A 17,744-nucleotide genomic window follows, 5' to 3' on the forward strand; every position below is an offset into this window, starting at 1 on the left:
TGCACGTTTACTGTCTGGTCATTTGTTCATTTGCCGCATGCACCTGAGCACCTCGTGACTTCTGGGCACCAGTCCCTGCTCTTGGTCTTCTGTCTCCTGGGTCGAGAAGTTTATCAAATAACCCCATGAAAGATGATACATGTGGTGACCCAAGGATCGAAAGAGCAGATAAAACCGAGGAAGGTCTCGGAATGCAGGAACAGAAAAACCAGACCCTTAGTGTCCTTCCCTCCCCCATGGTGTAACTACTAACAGATTTCAGGTCCTCCTGAGAAGTATCGCCTGTCTCCCCTCCTACCCCATAGGGAGAAGTTATCTGCCTTACTCTTCCCCCACCAAGGATACGTGCCTCATCCAATCAGCAAATGACCCACAAGACCCCTAGCCCACTCCTTGTACCCTGGGTATAAAAGTGGACTAAGGACCACTGTTAAAGGTCAGTTCTTCTTGAGCTGGCCTGCTGTTCTAACAGCGTCTCCCGCTCTAATAAACTTTATTCTCCTCTCCTGCCTCAATGTCTGGAAATTCTTTTCCAACCCTCACATGGACCACAACAGTATAGAAGTACAAAATGAGAAAAATGCTATGAAAGAAACATAGTTATAAGAGAGTACTTACTTAACAGACTCAGGGGGATGTTAGAGAAGGCTTCCCTCGGATCTGAAGGAAAGAGGAGTTAAAACAGGTTTGCAGGGAGGGATAGGCGAGGGGCAGAGATAGAGCATTCCATACAGGAGGAGCATCATGAACAAAGTATTCGTCGGTGGAACCATGGCGTATTCAAGCAACTGCCAAAGCCAGTGTGGCTGTAGCTCTGTGCACGCCTGTGCGACTGAGCGGGCCTTGTGTGCCCTCCATATTTGAAGCAGTGGAGAGCAATCAAAATACAGAAAGGAAATGCAGTATACTCTAGAAGAGTGTTCCATCAGTGTGTTGTGTACCTGAAGCTAATATAATACTGTAAATAATATTCTGTAAATCAACCATACCTTGATTTTTTTAAAAAAAGGAACAAAAAAGTGCTAATTATAAAAATTTATCAATATCTCAATCCCTTGTAGCTGTTGTGGATTATGAAGTTATTTAGTATGTGTGTATTCTAAAATAATGTTTCTGTATTCTACTTTTAGGTGGCTTGCTTTGTCAAATTGGTATCTGTTTTAATGCCTTTACTAAAAACAAAACAATGTAACAGCACACAAATATTATCAACCATAATTCTACCATTTTAATGATAATTTTTGTCATTTTTCCTTTCTCACTTTTTTATCCTCACTAGTGACAAAACCAGAAATTCCAGCAACATCAGCCTCTGACAAGCCTGCATTGTCAGAGGAAGAGATGGAGAGGAAGTCCAAATCTATCATTGATGAGTTTCTCCACATTAATGATTTTAAGGTAAACAAAAATTTTTAGAAAGCAACAGCACAGAAAGGCCTGTGATAGGGGGCAGTGTAACTTCACAGGGGACAGTGTAACTTGGTTCTGGTCTAGATCAGTTATTGTGAACTGATGAGACCTAGAGTGAGTAATCCCAGCCCTGCACAATTCAGTTTGCACAACTGAATTGATACATTCAGTTCAATTCAGGAACTGATGCATTCCTACCGAGTATGCTCTTTTATAGTGATACTGTAGTTCACAAGATCAACTGGCAGAGAGGGAGAGCGGGTATCAATCCATCCCCACTGCAGAATAACCAAATTTACTTTGATGTTAATGAACAAAAACAACACATTATCATTATGAGGAATTCCTGGCTCCTTATATTACCTGTCATTTTATCAACATTCTCACAGTAACTTTAAAGTACAGCTGACATTATTTTTCTTTACTTCATAAGTGGAAACACTGAGGCACCAAAGAGTAATGTGCCAGAGTCAGACAGCCTGAGTGAAACATTTCAAGATATAGCTTTCAGCTTGCCATTCTTTAACCTTAATCTTCTCCTTGATCTTCATTTTAAGATAGCAGTGAGTAAGGTACACATACTGCCTGACTTCATGAGCCTTGTAGTCTTAAGTTAGAGATAGATCATGAACAGATAAAGTCCACAAAGTGTTCAATTGTAGTTAAAATAAATGCTAGGAGACCTGTAGGATCTTCAGTTCACTTCAGTCACTCAGTCCTGTCTGACTCTTTGTGACCCCATGAATTGCAGCACGCCAGGCCTCCCTGTCCATCACCATCTCCCAGAGTTCACTCAGACTCACGTCCATCGAGTCGTTGGTGCCATCCAGCCATCTCATCCTCCATCGTCCCCTTTTCCTCTACCCTCAATCCCTCCCAGCATCAGAGTCTTTTTCCAATGAGTCAACTCTTTGCATGAGGTGCCCAAAGTACTGGAGTTTCAGCTTTAGCATCAGTCCTTCCAAAGAACATCCAGGGCTGATCTCCTTTAGAATGGGCTGGTTGGATCTCCTTCCAGTCCAAGGGACTCTCAAGAGTCTTCTCCAACATCACAGTTCAAAAGCATCAATTCTTCAGCACTCAGCTTTCTTCACAGTCCAACTCTCACATCCATACATGACTACTGGAAAAACCATAGCCTTGACTAGACGGACCTTTGTTGGCAAAGTAATGTCTCTGCTTTTCAACATGCTATCTAGGTTGGTCATAACTTTGCTTCCAAGGAGTATGCATCTTTTAATTTCATGGCTGCAGTCACCATCTGCAGTGATTTTGGAGCCCAGAAAAATAAAGTCGGACACTGTTTCTACTGTTTCCCCACTTCACATCATGAAGTGATGGGACCAGATGCCATGATCTTTGTTTTCTGAATGTTGAGCTTTAGGCCAACTTTTTCACTCTCCTCTTTCATTCTTATCAAGAGGCTTTTTAGTTCCTCTTCACTTTCTGCCTTAAGGGTGGTGTCATCTGCATATCTGAGGTTATTGATATTTCTTGCAGCAATCTTGATTCCAGCTTGTGCTTCTTAGGAGAGATCATATAATGGGACCTGGTTTAGGGATCTGGGGTCATCAAAGGCTTATCTGTTAAAATTATTTGTCAGATATATTAACTACTTTTGCTTCGGTAAAAGCTTACTGAAATTGTCCAAAATTTAGAAATAGGAAGATTTTGCTCATGAGCAAGTTAGAGTACTTTTCAGAACCTCTTGAAAATGCAGCAAAAATAAGAACACTAGCTGGAATAATCCAAAGAACAGACTTCATATATTGTGATTTGTTAGATTCCTTATAAATTGGCAGCACAGCTTTTTAAACTGTCTGAGCCACCAGGGAAGCCCCTAACACAGCTAGAGGTGCAAGGGGAAGGGGGCATATGTATACCTCTGGCTGATTCATGTTGATGTATGGCAGAAGCCATCACAATTTTGTAAAGTAATTATCCTCTAATTAAAAGTAAAATAAAATTGAAAAATAGACAAGAAAGCTGAGGTGCAAAGGTGTAACATAACTTGCTCTAGGTCATACTTATTTCTGTCGGATAAATGGCAGACTCAGGATTCAAATCCAAGCTTCCAGCTTCAGAGCAGAAGCCATACTTTTTCTTCCTACCTTTTGGAGACCAGGGTTCGATCCCTGGGTCGGGAAGATCCCCTGGAGAAGGAAATGGCAACCCACTCCAGTACTCTTGCCTGGAAAATCCCATGGAGGGAGAAGCCTGGTAAGCTATAGTCCATGGGGTCACAAAGAGTCGGACACAACTGAGCGCCTTCACTTTCATGTCATGCTAAAGGCTTATTGCAGAGCTCATTGTAAGGAAGAATTTTCTGTAACATTTTAGTAGGTGCTGTAGTTAACAGTATTACAAATGAGTATTTATTGAGCTGTTGTTTTGTGTTTGGCAACATGCCAAGTGCTTATATATATTTTATGCAGTCCTCACAGTAACTTTGTGATAGGAAGTCAAAGCTGAGAGATTAAGTAACATTCTTGAACTCACACAATAGCAAGTAAGTGGCAGAATCAGTGTTCAAACATATTTGTCTGACTCCACACCTTGTGTTTTTAGCCTTTGTGAGGTCTGTATGTTGAGCACCTGAAATGTGTCACCCACATTAAGGAATGCATGCGTGTGTTTTATTGGCTCAATTGTGTCCAACTCATTGCGACCCCATGGACCCTAGCCTGCCAGGCTCCTCTGTCCATGGGGATTCTCCAGGCAAGAATACTGAAGTGAGTTGCTGTGCCCTCCTCCAGAGGATCTTCCCAACCCAGGGGTTGAACCCAGGTCTCCCATGTTGCAGGCAGATTCTTTACTGTCTGAGCCACCAGGGAAGCCCAAGAATACTGGAGTGGGTAGCCTATCCCTTCTCCAGAGGATCTTCCCGAACCAGGAATCAAACCGGAGTTTCCTGCATTGCAGACAAGTTCTTTACCAGCTGAGCTACCAGGGAAGCCCATTGTAAGGAATACTTCTTGTAAATATTGTAGTATATGTAGTGAACAACATAATCTGTTTTTATGGGCCTTTTACAGAGCTCATGTTCTAGTGGGTGATGCAGACAAAGCTGTCCTAAAAATAGGTAATAACTAAATAAGCAGCTTCTACGAAAAGAAAGTGTTTCAGTGCAAAGAAGTAAGATTAGATGGTGTGCTAACCAGTGATTGGGCAGTCAGTGATTGGGCAGTCACAGGGATTCTAGGAGGTGTCATTTCAGGTTAGAGGTCAAAAACAAAAAACAAAACATTAGAAACTAGGGAGAAGGGTAAGATTATGAACTGCTGTGAACTTAGAAGCTCCGCAGTAGTAGTTCCGTGATATGGGTAGTTGGCCCAGTATGCAGACGCAGTGACTAAATTCTCATTGGAAGACAATCACTTCAGATATAATACTGAGCACTGAGTATTTGCTTTCATTTTTACTCTCTCCTGAAAAGGCTTTATAATGATGATGGTAGGATTAAAAGGAGGTAAAACGCCACAAGGATAAAAAGCATAAGCTGTAGAAAGCAGCACCATTCTGGAAGCTAGAAGGATGGGTGGTAACTTACTTAGCATTCGATGAATGTGCGTGAGATGCAGATGGGGCTGGAAACAGACAGACTGATTGGGTAAAAGTGTATGTAAGAAACAGTTTTACGTGACAGTTGTCTTAAAAGTGCCAGTGTCATGAAAACGCAAAGAAGAGAGAAAAGATTGACTTGTATTAAAGGAATCTAAAGAGAGAATTCCTTGATGGTTCAGTGTTTGGAACTTGGCCCCTTCACTGCTAGGACCCAGGGTTTGAGCCCTAGCTGGAAAACTAAGATCCTGCAAGCTGGGCAGCGCGGCCAAAAGCAAGAGTATAGAGACATCATGACGTGTGACGTTGGGTTTTCAGTTGGATCCTAGAACAACGAAAAAGCTATATTGGACATTTTGGGACAGTTGTGGCAATTCCAGTATGTACTATATCAGCTATTTAGTTGATGTTACTGTGTGAATGTTGAATTTCTTAGATACAGATATAAGAAAACCAGCAATTGATTAATCTAAATTGCAGTAAAGGTTTGTCAGTGTACATTTTATTACTCTTTAATTTCTCTACAGTTTGAAAATATTTTAGATAAAAAGTGACATGGGAGGAGTTGTTAAATAACTTAATAGAGAGGAGATAAACAGTGGTGAAGACACCTAGACCTGCCTCACTCGCTGCTTCTGTCAGGAGGCTGCCCTTCTCACATGCATCTTCCCCATCACAAGAACTGCTCTCGTCAGATGTAGAATCACAGGATTTTGGACTCAGACAAGTTGAGGTAGCTGAGGTCAGGGAGGCACACTGCTGTATTGGTGATTGGGTGACCCTGCTGCCAGGCTTTTATTGTCCAGAACAGCGATACTGACCTAGCCAGGTCATCCCGTGGTAAGCCAGTCTAAAAGCCCCACATCCCAAGATCTTCCTAAAAGATTTTTAGTACTTCAGCTAACCATGTCAACTTTACTATAAAAGGAAGACATTTTTCTTTGAAGATTTTGCAAATATTACATATTGAGACAGAATTACCTCAGTTTTCTCATTAAGGCCTTTGAATCTTGACATGAATTTCTGTTTAAATATTATTTCATAATATACCATTTCAAGTTTCTGAATGATCATAATATAGATCCATGTTGTGTAAAAATAGACATTTTTGGCTCTGGTCTTTTGAGTGATCTTTAAGATGTTAAGCTAAGCACGTTAGCCTTATAAAGATGCACTTTTATTTTTAAATATGCCTAATAATATTGCCCATATTATCCTGCATTTTACTGAGCTGTGTTAATGTTTAGCTATTTGTATATATGAAAACTATCTTGCTCTTTTCTACCAATTTTGTCATAAGTAAATGTTTTTAAACTTATTTTAACACTCTGGCAATTCGATCCTTATTTTGGAGTAAGCTTTTATTTGCTATTTGAACAGGAAGCCATGCAGTGTGTGGAAGAGCTGAATGCCCAGGGCCTGCAACATGTGTTCGTAAGGACAGGAGTGGAGTCCACCCTGGAAAGGAGCCAGATCACCCGGGATCACATGGGCCAGTTACTGTATCAGCTGGTACAGTCAGAAAAGCTCAGCAAACAGGACTTTTTCAAAGGGTCAGTATCCTACTCAACAGTAGTATTCAGTTACTAGGCTCTTTCATAGTAGTTAATTTTAAGAGTACATAACTTTTTAAGTATTTAGCAGTTTCCATAGGTTAAAATTGTATCTGCCATAATATGTCGGTGTGTATTATATTGACAGCATGTATGTTGGTTGATATGATGGCATTTGATAGATTGTGCTAGTGGTTATTTTCTGATTAGTGTTTATCTTCTGATTTTCTGTATCTAATTGTAGATAGACACATATTGTGATGCAATAACAGACCCTCTTAACCACCAACAAACTCGGAGCTCCTCATCAGCCTACATGTAAACCCTGAGAAAAAAGCTTTCCTTTGTGAGAAAAATTCTGGAAAATTAAACCAAAAAAGCTTCATCCTTTCACTAAACCATGGTTGATTTTGGCCAAGAAATGCTTGTCTGTCCACTCTACCCCAATAGAAGCATATATAACTCCCAAGTTGTTAATGATTAGGTTTATTTCAGGTTGGTTTCATTGTGATTTCTCTTGATGGCTGAGTTGATGAAGTTTGGCTGTGACTTGTGTTAAATCCTGTCATCAGAATCTGGTTATCTTTGTGATCATCCACAGATGAATGCATAGATCAGGTTCTTTGTGGTACAATCACAGAATCTTGCCCAGGCTTATGTTTTAAAATCAATATTTAAAGTGAAATTGCATATTGTTTAAAAAAAATTGTTTTAGGAGCCATGTCATGCAAATGTAAACACAGAACCACAGCCAGAGCTGACAGGTACCCATTCTGTGAGAGAAGAGGAACTGAGACCTGTAGGGTCAATGTCAGATGAGGTAACCCTTCCATCTCATTCAGGGTGAGTGCTCTGTGAGTGGGATGTCAGGAAGACTTCTGCATTGTTTAAATTATTTCTCTCATTTTTTAAAATCTCTTTTTTTGCCGATCTTTTTTGTGGTCTTGTAAATTAAATGGGCATGATGAAATACCACATATATCTCTCAGATATGGCCAACCTCTTAGAATAGTATAATTATTAAATCCCAGGGTTGAATATGCCTAAGAATAACTATTCATTTGATTTCTGTGAGGAATAATGGCATTGTCCTCAGAGTCCCAGAAGATGTATATTTGTTCCTAGAATCATTAAAAAGTTATACTTCATCAATAAGTTAGATTTCTCTTTATTCAGTGACTTGACTAGATTAAGGCCATCTGACTCAATTAACTTAGTAAGAAACTTTGGCCCCCTCACTCCAGTAGCCAACCAGTATAAATAATAAGAGCAAATGAGAGTATTTACAGCCTCACAAATTGAGTTCTGCCCCTAGCCAACTTGGAACTATAGTTTTAATAACTATTATGTTAATTTATATATATTTGCTTTTTGCCCAGATATTATGATATATTCACCAGAAAATTTTGAAAATGCTACATTACCAGTTACCATTTTCTGTCTTTCTTCAAACTATACTCAGAAGTTGGTTCATCCCTGAAAAGCCCTCACAGAGTGCGTTCTAGCCTCAGTGACCTTGGTTGAACTTGTGAGGTGCTAGCTTGGTTTCCAGGCTATCTCAAACATTTCCATTTCCCTGAGGAAACGTTACCACGTCCAGACACGGTGTCCACATTCCATACAGGCCGAAAGGGGACACACCTGTGTCTCAGGCTGCCTCAGCTTTCTCTGTCCCTGCTTCTTCTGCAGCTCGTGATAACGCAGCAGCTTCAGGCCTAGTTTTTGACACTTAGTGAGACCTAATCAGGCTATCCTTAGATAAGACCCCTAGATGGATCCCTGTTCCTTCCTAAATGAAAAGGTCTGGCAATTTTTTCTAAGGTGGAACTAAGAGATAGCCCCATGTTAATATCCACAAAGAGCCTTCTTGCACACTGAATCATAATTTCCCAATTACTTCTGAAACCTAAGTTATAAATAGATCATATTGTCCAGAGAAGCCATTTCATTGGAGCCACTGAAATGCCCTGTCTGCTATCTCTTTTTGTCCCAGTATCCAAAGATCTCTGTCCTTAGTCAGCATTGTGAGGGGAGCAGCAGGGTCAGCTTTCTGGATGCTGATACTGCTTAAATGCCAACTTCTGAGCAATTGTGGCTTCCCTGGTGGCTCAGACAGGAAAGCATCTGTCTGCAATGTGGGAGCCCTGGGTTTGATACCTGGGTTGGGAAAATCCTCTGGAGAAGGAAATGGCAACCCACTCCAATATTCTTGCCTGTAAAATCCTTTGAACAGAGGAGCCTGATGGTCCATGAAGTTGCAAATAGTCAGACACAACTGAGTCACTAGCACAATGCTTTGTGAACAATTAAAGCTGTTTCTGCCTAGTTTCCCAAGCCAGTGATGATTCTGGAAAATAAAAAAGAAGACCTCCAAATTTACTGGGCCCTGATCAGCCAACTTTTAATCTGCGGTTTCTCCTCAGTTCAGTCCAGTGGCTTGGTCCTGTCCCACTCTGCGACCCCATGAATCGCAGCACGCCAGGCCTCCCTGTCCATCACCAACTCCCGGAGTTCACTCAAACTCATGTCCATTGAGTTGGTGATGCCATCCAGCCATCTCATCCTCTGTCGTCCCCTTCTCCTCCTGCCCCCAATCTCTCCCAGCATCGGAATCTTTTTCAGTGAGTCAACTCTTCGCATGAGGTGGCCAAAGTATTGGAGTTTCAGCTTTAGCATCAGTCCGTCCAAAGAACACCCAGACTGATCTTCTTTAGAAGGGACTGGTTGTATCTCCTTGGAATCCAAGGGACTTTCAAGTCTTCTCCAACACCACAGTTCAAAAGCATCAATTCTTCGGCACTCAGCTTTCTTCACAGTCCAACTCTCACATCCATACTTGACCACTGGAAAAACCATAGCCTTGACTAGACAGACCTTTGTTGGCAAAGTAATGTCTCTGCTTTTGAATATGCTATCTAGGTTAGTCATAACTTTCCTTCTAAGGAGTAAGTGTCTTTTAATTTCAAGGCTGCAATCACCATCTGCAGTAATTTTGGAGCCCCAAAAAATAAAGTCTGATACTGCTTCCACTGTTTCCCCATCTACTTCCCATGAAGTGATGGGACCAGATGCCATGATCTTCATTTTCTGAATGTTGAGCTTTAAGCCAACTTTTTCACTCTCCACTTTCACCTTCATCAAGAGGCTTTTTAGTTCCTCTTCACTTTCTGCCATAAGAGTGGTGTCATCTGCATATCTGAGGTTATTGATATTTCTCCCGGCAATCTTGATTCCAGCTTGTGTTTCTTCCAGCCCAGAGTTTCTCATGATGTACTCGGCATATAAGTTCAATAAGCAAGATGACAATATATAGCCTTGACATACTCCTTTTCCTATTTGGAACCAGCCTGTTGTTCCATGTCCAGTTCTAACTGTTGCTTCCTGACCTACATATAGGTTTCTCAAGAAGCAGGTCAGGTGGTCTGGTATTCCCATCTCTTTCAGAATTTTCCACAGTTTATTGTGATCCACACAGTCAAAGGCTTTGGCATAGTCAGTAAATGAGAATAGATGTTTTCCTGGAACTCTCTTGCTTTTTCCATGATCCAGCGGATGTTGGCAATTTGATCTCTGGTTCCTCTGCCTTTTCTAAAACCAGCTTAAACATCAGGGAGTTCACTGTTCATGTATTGCTGAAGCCTGGCTTAGAGAATTTTGAGCATTACTTTACTAGCATGTGAGATGAGTGCAACTGTGCGGTAGTTTGAGCATTCTTTGGCATTGCCTTTCTTTGGAATTGGAATGAAAACGGACCTTTTCCAGTCCTGTGGCCACTGCTGAGTTTTCCAAATTTGCTGGCATATTGAGTGCAGCACTTTCACAGCATCATCTTTCAGGATTTGAAATAGCGCCACTGGAATTCCATCACCTCCACTAGCTTTGTTCATAGTTACACTTTCTAAGGCCCACTTGACTTCACATTCCAGAATGTCTGGCTCTAGGTGAGTGATCACACCATCGTGATCATCTTGGACGTGAAGACCTTTTTCATACAATTCTGTGTATTCTTGCCACCTCTTCTTAATATCTTCTGCTTCTGTTAGGTCCACACCATTTCTTTCCTTTTTCAAGCCCGTCTTTGCATGAAATGTTCCCTTGGTATCTCTAATTTTCTTGATGAGATCTCTTGTCTTTCCCATTCTGTTGTTTTCCTCTACTTCTTTGCATTGATTGCTGAGAAAGGCTTTCTTATCTCTCCTTGCTATTCTTTGGAACTCTGGATTCAGATGCTTATATCTTTCCTTTTCTCCTTTGCTTTTCGCTTCTCTTCTTTTCACAGCTATTTGTAAGGCCTCCCCAGACAGCCATTTTGCTTTTTTGCATTTCTTTTCCATGGGGATGGTCTTGATCCCTGTCTCTTGTACACTGTCATGAACCTCCGTCCATAGTTCATCAGGCACTCTGTCTATCAGATCTAGTCCCTTAAATCTGTTTCTCACCTCCACTGTATAATCATAAGGGATTTGATTTAGGTCATACCTGAATGGTCTAGCAGTTTTCCCTACTTTCTTCCATATAAGTCTGAATTTGGCAATAACGAGTTCATGATCTGAGCCACAGTCAGCTCCCGGTCTCGTTTTTGCTGACTGTATAGAACTTCTCCACCTTTGGCTGCAAAGAATATAATCAGTCTGATTTTGGTGTTGACCATCTGGTGATGTCCATGTGTAGAGTCTTCCCTTGTGTTGTTGGAAGAGGGTGTTTGCTATGACCAGTGCATTCTCTTGGCAAAACTCTTGTTAGCCTTTGCCCTGCTTCATTCCATATTCCAAGGCCAGATTTGCCTACCCCAGGTGTTTCTTGACGTCCTGCTTTGCATTCCAGTCCCCTGTATGTAGTTTCTCCTACAGCTGCCCAAAGCATACATTGCTACTTGAAGAGTAAGATAGACTAGACAGATGTTTCAGATAACCTCTCTGTGTCAGGTGACTTATAAACAAAGGTTAGATCCTTTGCAGTTTTTTTAAAAGATGTTTTATCAACTTTGAGCATAGTAGTTGATGTATGTAAAACATTTCCACAAGATCAAACCATCCCCTTGGAATTTTCACACCTTGGATCTAAATACTCTATGATGCTAATCAGATATGTGGGTAGGTGAGCACATTATTATGTAGGTAGATTCATTTCAGATAATGTGGTACAGTCATTTAATATCATGGCCTCAGGAAACTTCTAAAAACTGTCTGGTAAAGGTAGTTGAATGTAGCTCACTGTTCACCATGAAACTGGAATCTCTTTGAAAGTGTTTTGAACAAATGAAAATGTAATAAGTGAAAAGCAGGACAAAGGTTGAAGTTGACTAGATACCCAAAATATTTGCCCTTCAAGGAATCTCATTATATTAATATTTTACTTTTGGAGATGCTTATTGGGAAGGAAATTCTTATCTTCTCCTTGACTACTCTTGGAACTTTTCTTGCCACTTAAGGCAATTCTACTTTGGTAAAAGACACTGTTCGGAGTCTAAGTGGGCAAGCAGACTAAGTTCTACATGCAGAATTGTAGAGGTGCTTCTCAGCAAGTGAAGGCCCCATTTGCTCTCATAGGTGAGGCAATAGTCTTTTTCTGTGGTATTCTTTGAAAATGGTACTGGAATATAAGAAGGGTCTTATCTTTTTATTTATTTCTTTGTTTTACGTGTAGTTAGATTCTCTAATGATCAGGGTAATAATTTCAGACCAGCTTAATTTTGAGATGTCTTCACTGTTTCTTCTTTGATTATCTACAGTCAGATTTATATTTTTATTAAAGTTATCATAATGCAAAATTATGGAAGATGCTGCCTGACAAGATAATTTCCAGTGATGGTAGATTATTTTGCCTTTTAGCAGATGTCTAATCAGAACTTTACTGCATTAAAAAATTAAAATTAAAAAATATATTTCTAACTTTTAATATTTATTGCTTTCTTCAACTAAATTTTAGGATTGCAATATATAAAATAAGTAAAAATAGAGTTTCTGTAGTTGAAATGGGGTGAGGGATGTTCAAAGTCCCATTGGTAGACCTCCCAGAGTGCAGTTTAGTGGGTGTGGTGGTCACTATATACCACGAAGCAAGGCTGTGCTGTAACTTTATTTCATTTATTCAGCCAGCAGAAAATATGTTAGGCAAGGCACTGTTACAGGCTAAGTAGTAGTCCAAAGACACAGAGATAATCATCAAGCAGCTTCTGCACACGGGGCTGTAGGATTTTTCTTTTAAAATCGTACAAAAGGATTTAGGAATAGTAAACTTAATAAGCCGCTTATGAGCTTTTGCTTCAGATACCGTGTGTTCAGCCACCTATGTTTTTTATCATCAGTATGGATTTGATCGGTGATGGTGTTCTGCAGACTGTACCATGGTAAACTGACTAATCAACAAGTAGACAACTGGGGCAAGAATATGAGTATCTTTTAGTTGTCATATGAGATGAAAAGAACAGTTTAGACACACTGCTTCAAGACCAGGACTGCTGCGATTGTCTCATGAGCCCATTAGGCAAGTTTATACCACTAAACCATGAAACATGAAGAGGCATTACATGTAATTAATCTAGAAATCCTGGAGCCCGGCCAGATTATGTTCCATCGTTGGCACACTAACCAAGCTGGAAGCGTACATAATGAGCGAACAGTCAAGAGTCTGTTTATAGCAAATTGGTGTCAAATAATTGCAAGCTGTGAGGTCACAATATTGCCATTCAGGATTCATGAAGCCCAGAGTTAGATAATGTGGCTGAGCTGCCAACTGTTTTGAAATGACACCTTCAGTAAAGTGACCCTGCTTTGCAGTGGTACCTCTTTTTAAGTGAAAAATTTTAGTGATGTGTAGCTCTCTCAGGTAGGTAAAAAGAAGGGCATACTCTGGCTAGAAACTGGAATTGCAGTGAAAAAGCACATATTTTTTATGTATGGTGAGATCTGAAAGGATACCACCTGCCCTTGACTCCTCGATTCATACACCCTTCTGATTATGTGTCAGTTCAGTTCAGTTCAGTCGCTCAGTCGTGTCCGACTCTTTGCGACCCCATGAATCGGAGCACGCCAGGCCTCCCTGTCCATCACCATCTCCCAGAGTTCACTCAGACTCACATCCATCGAGTCAGGGATGCCATCCAGCCATCTCATCCTCTGTCGTCCCCTTCTCCTCCTGCCCCCAATCCCTCACAGCATCACAGTCTTTTCCAATAAGTCAACTCTTCGCATGAGGTGGCCAAAGTACTGGAGCTTCAGCTTTAGCATCATTCCTTCCAAATAAATCCCAGGGTTGATCTCCTTCAGAATGGACTGGTTGGATCTCCTTGCAGTCCAAGGGACTCTCAAGAGTCTTCTCCAACATCACAGTTCAAAAGCATCAATTCTTTGGCGCTCAGCCTTCTTCACAGTCCAACTCTCACATCCGTACATGACCACAGGAAAAACCATAGCCTTGACTAGACGGACCTTAGTCGGCAAACTAATGTCTCTGCTTTTGAATATACTATCTAGATTGGTCATAACTTTTCTTCCAAGGAGTAAGTGTCTTTTTTAATTTCATGGCTGCAGTCACCATCTGTAGTGATTTTGGAGCCCAAAAAAATAAAGTCTGACACTGTTTCTACTGTTTCCCCATCTATTTCCCGTGAAGTGATGGGACCAGATCCTGTGATCTTCGTTTTCTGAATGGTGAGCTTGAAGCCAACTTTTTCACTCTGCTCTTTCACTTTCATCAAGAGGCTTTTTAGTTCCTCTTCACTTTCTGCCATAAGGGTGGTGTCATCTGCATATCTGAGGTGATTGATATTTCTCCCGGCAATCTTGATTCCAGCTTGTGTTTCTTCCAGCCCAGAGTTTCTCATGATGTACTCTCCATATAAGTTACAAATAGCTGTGAAAAGGAGAGGCAAAAAGCAAAGGAGAAAAGGAAAGATATAAGCATCTGAATCCAGAGTTCCCGAGGATAGCAAGAAGAGACAAGAAAGCCTTCTTCAGCAATCAATGCAAAGAAATAGAAGAAAACAACAGAATGGGAAAGACTAGAGATCTCATCAAGAAAATTAGAGATACCAAGGGAACATTTCATGCAAAGACGGGCTTGAAAAAGGAAAGAAATGGTCTGGACCTAACAGAAGCAGAAGATATTAAGAAGAGGTGGCAAGAATACACAAAGAACTGTACAAAAAAGATCTTCACGACCAAGATAATCATGATGATGTGATCACTAATCTAGAGCCAGACATCCTGAAATGTGAAGGCAAGTGGGCTTTAGAAAGAATCACTATGAACAAAGCTAGTGGAGGTGATGGAATTCCAGTTGAGCTATTTCAAATCCTGAAAGATGATGCTGTGAAAGTGCTGCACTCACTATGCCAGCATATTTGGAAAACTCAGCAGTGGCCACAGGACTGGAAAAGGTCCGTTTTCATTCCAATTCCAAAGAAAGGCAATGCCAAAGAATGCTCAAACTACCGCACAGTTGCACTCATCTCACATGTTAGTAAAGTAATGCTCAAAATTCTCCAAGCCAGGCTTCAGCAATATGTGAACCGTGAACTCCCTGATGTTTAAGCTGGTTTTAGAAAAGGCAGAGGAACCAGAGATCAAATTGCCAACATCCGCTGGATCATGGAAAAAGCAAGAGAGTTCCAGAAAAACATCTATTTCTGCTTTATTGACTATCCAAAGCCTTTGACTGTGTGGATCACAAGAAACTGTGGAAAATTCTGAAAGAGACGGGAATACCAGATCACCTAACCTGCCTCTTGAGAAATCTGTATGCAGGTCAGGAAGCAACAGTTAGAACTGGACATGGAACAACAGACTGGTTCCAAATAGGAAAAGGAGTACGTCAAGGCTGATTATGTGTATTTCCTTTTAATTATGTATATATCTCCTATAGTTAAATTCACTTTTGTTTTTGTACCTTTTAATATATTCTATGTTGGAATGATTAACACAGTCTTGAATTATGTTTTTATACTTAAAATAGATAGCTATGATTTCTAGCCTAAATAAGACTGTGCTGATGTTTTGTATTTGATGTTTCTAAATTTTATATTTAAAAATTCGATTTATGTATTTTTTCGTTGAGAAATACTCCATAGCATGAAAGCCTGAAACCACCAGCTTTTCTTTAGAGGTTGCCCAGCTTGTCACGTGTATAATGATGATGTTATGTAGTAACGTTGTCAGGCTCTTTTGTATTCACCGAGCTTTCTTCCCCATTGTAAGCTCCTCAAAGGAAGGATTTTTGTCTTTTCTTCTCTTTGCGTCTGGTCTGTATTACATGAAGTTTTCCATCAGTGCTTCTGACCGACTCCGAGGATATGAGACTTAGCTATGGGGAACTGTTTATAGTTGGGATTAGATTGTTACCCTAGGACATCATGAGACTGGCTCATTTTCATTAAGTTTTTCAGACGTCACTTCCATACAGGGTTTTTTTCTGGTCACCCTCTAGCGATATCCTGGTACCTTAGGTCCTGTTCTTCAGAGAATTAACCCTGTCTGCAAATAGGCTTTTGTCTTTGTTTGTTTTCTTCCCCACAATGATACAAGCTCTTTGAGATCAAAAGCTTGTGTACTTGATGCCTAGAGCAGTACCAGACATAGCAGTTGTTTAATGGATATTTGTTGAGCGACTGGTTTTTGATATATGTATTTGATCTTAACTTTCAATTACATTTGCATTTGGATTTTTTCCTGTTCTTTTCCAGTTTTTCAGAAACATTGGAATTGGCAGATGACATGGCCATTGATATTCCGCATATTTGGTTGTACCTTGCTGAACTGGTGACTCCCATGTTAAAAGAAGGCGGAATCTCCATGAGAGAACTCATCACGTAAGTTGTGCTTGTTTCTTTGTATGTATTTCTAGTTAACCTGGCAGCACTCACCAGCTGGCTTTTAGCTTAGTGCTGTTTCTTCAGTGCTTTTGGAGACTTTTACACCCAGCCTGTGGCTCTTTAAGACTTCTAATTTCTGTATAAAAATGTTACATTTTTCTAAATTAGAGAAGTGATGGGGATATAATAGCCCTGTGGTTCATTAACAGTAGATATGGCTTCAGAATCATGTAATTGGAAAGTGATTGCTCCTGGAAGCTTAGTGTTAATCTGGCTTTTATGTCTCTCATTGCTCCAGTGCTGTAAGAATTTATAGTTCCACGTGATAACCTGTCAGATTGTGGTACCTGCATGGTACGTGCTCAGGTTGTTTTGAAAGAACCTGAGCTGTTAGGCATTCCTAGATTTGGACAGGAATGGGCAATTGTTGCTACCTTGTGTAGGCTAGTGTTTCTCCCGAAACTGTTCACATAGTCCCACTCTGCACACTTGTGTCTCCCTGTGAGAGCCACAGGTGTGTTATAGCACATTAAAGGTTCTGACAGTCCTGTAAGCAGAGCAACGGATAAAGATTATTTCGCTTTGTTTCAGTCAGCATCGCTTCATTTAATTGACTGTTGAATCCTTTTTTTGAGGAATAATTGTTAATATACTATGGAACATAGTTTGTGAAATACTGATTTAACTATAGGAAAATTGGTTCCTTTCTGTTTCATCCATATTCTAAAGAAAAGCTTCCTTTCTTAAACTTATTTCATAAGCAGGCTTCACACCTTCCTGTTACCTAAGGTGCTTCTCTCCTTTCAGCTTAAAGTGGAACTTACATAAACAGAGTAAGTGAGACTGATCATTGCATTGCTTTTGTCACTGAAACAGAGAAGAAGGCAAAACCCAGGAATTGTAAAGCCTCCTTCCAGCTTCTCAATGAGGCATAAAAACCAGAGGTCTCAGAACTACTTCTGCTGAGAATTGTTACTTTGAGCATGTTCTGGAGCTTGGACCTGCCCAGTATTGTTTAGGTTGCACAGTATCTGTTCTTTTGGCACACTTTGTTTGCCTGTTTTTTAAAACAGAAAATTTGTTCAGAGGTACTTAAGCACTACTTGCATCTTTTACAGAGAATTTTGCAAACCTTTACTTCCTGTTGGAAGAGCTGGAATCTTGATTTCTGAAATATTGCACCTTCTATGCAAACAAATGGTGAGTGTTAAACTTAGTATTGGACTTAGCAGTGTATTAGGAAGTGTCATGATTTTGATCTTGGTTTATCTGTGAAAAACTTGGGTATCGCTGTGTAAGTAATTCTGTTAACTTCTGTTATTTGGGGGGAAAAAAAAAAGAGTGAGGTCTCTGGTTCAGTCTAGTATCTTCCAAAGGTATATTTGCCTTTCTGTTCTCTACTAATTTGG

The 17,744-nt window shown here is 40.4% G+C and overlaps 1 protein-coding gene across 27 annotated transcripts in view; it reads left to right on the forward strand.

Annotated features, from left to right (window-relative positions):
* Positions 1–17,744, forward strand: part of EIF4G3 (eukaryotic translation initiation factor 4 gamma 3) — a 355,715-nt gene that overhangs the window by 319,199 nt on the left and 18,772 nt on the right. For all 27 annotated transcript variants that reach the window (XM_069579148.1, XM_069579151.1, XM_069579145.1 and 24 more), the window contains 4 exons: positions 1,280–1,398; positions 6,352–6,524; positions 16,207–16,332; positions 17,454–17,535. In XM_069579148.1, the coding sequence (XP_069435249.1) occupies positions 1,280–1,398; positions 6,352–6,524; positions 16,207–16,332; positions 17,454–17,535 (500 nt within the window). The remainder of the gene's footprint in view (positions 1–1,279; positions 1,399–6,351; positions 6,525–16,206; positions 16,333–17,453; positions 17,536–17,744) is intronic.

This window comes from Ovis canadensis, chromosome 2 (assembly GCF_042477335.2).
Source record: "Ovis canadensis isolate MfBH-ARS-UI-01 breed Bighorn chromosome 2, ARS-UI_OviCan_v2, whole genome shotgun sequence".
Taxonomy (NCBI): Eukaryota; Metazoa; Chordata; class Mammalia; order Artiodactyla; family Bovidae; genus Ovis; species Ovis canadensis.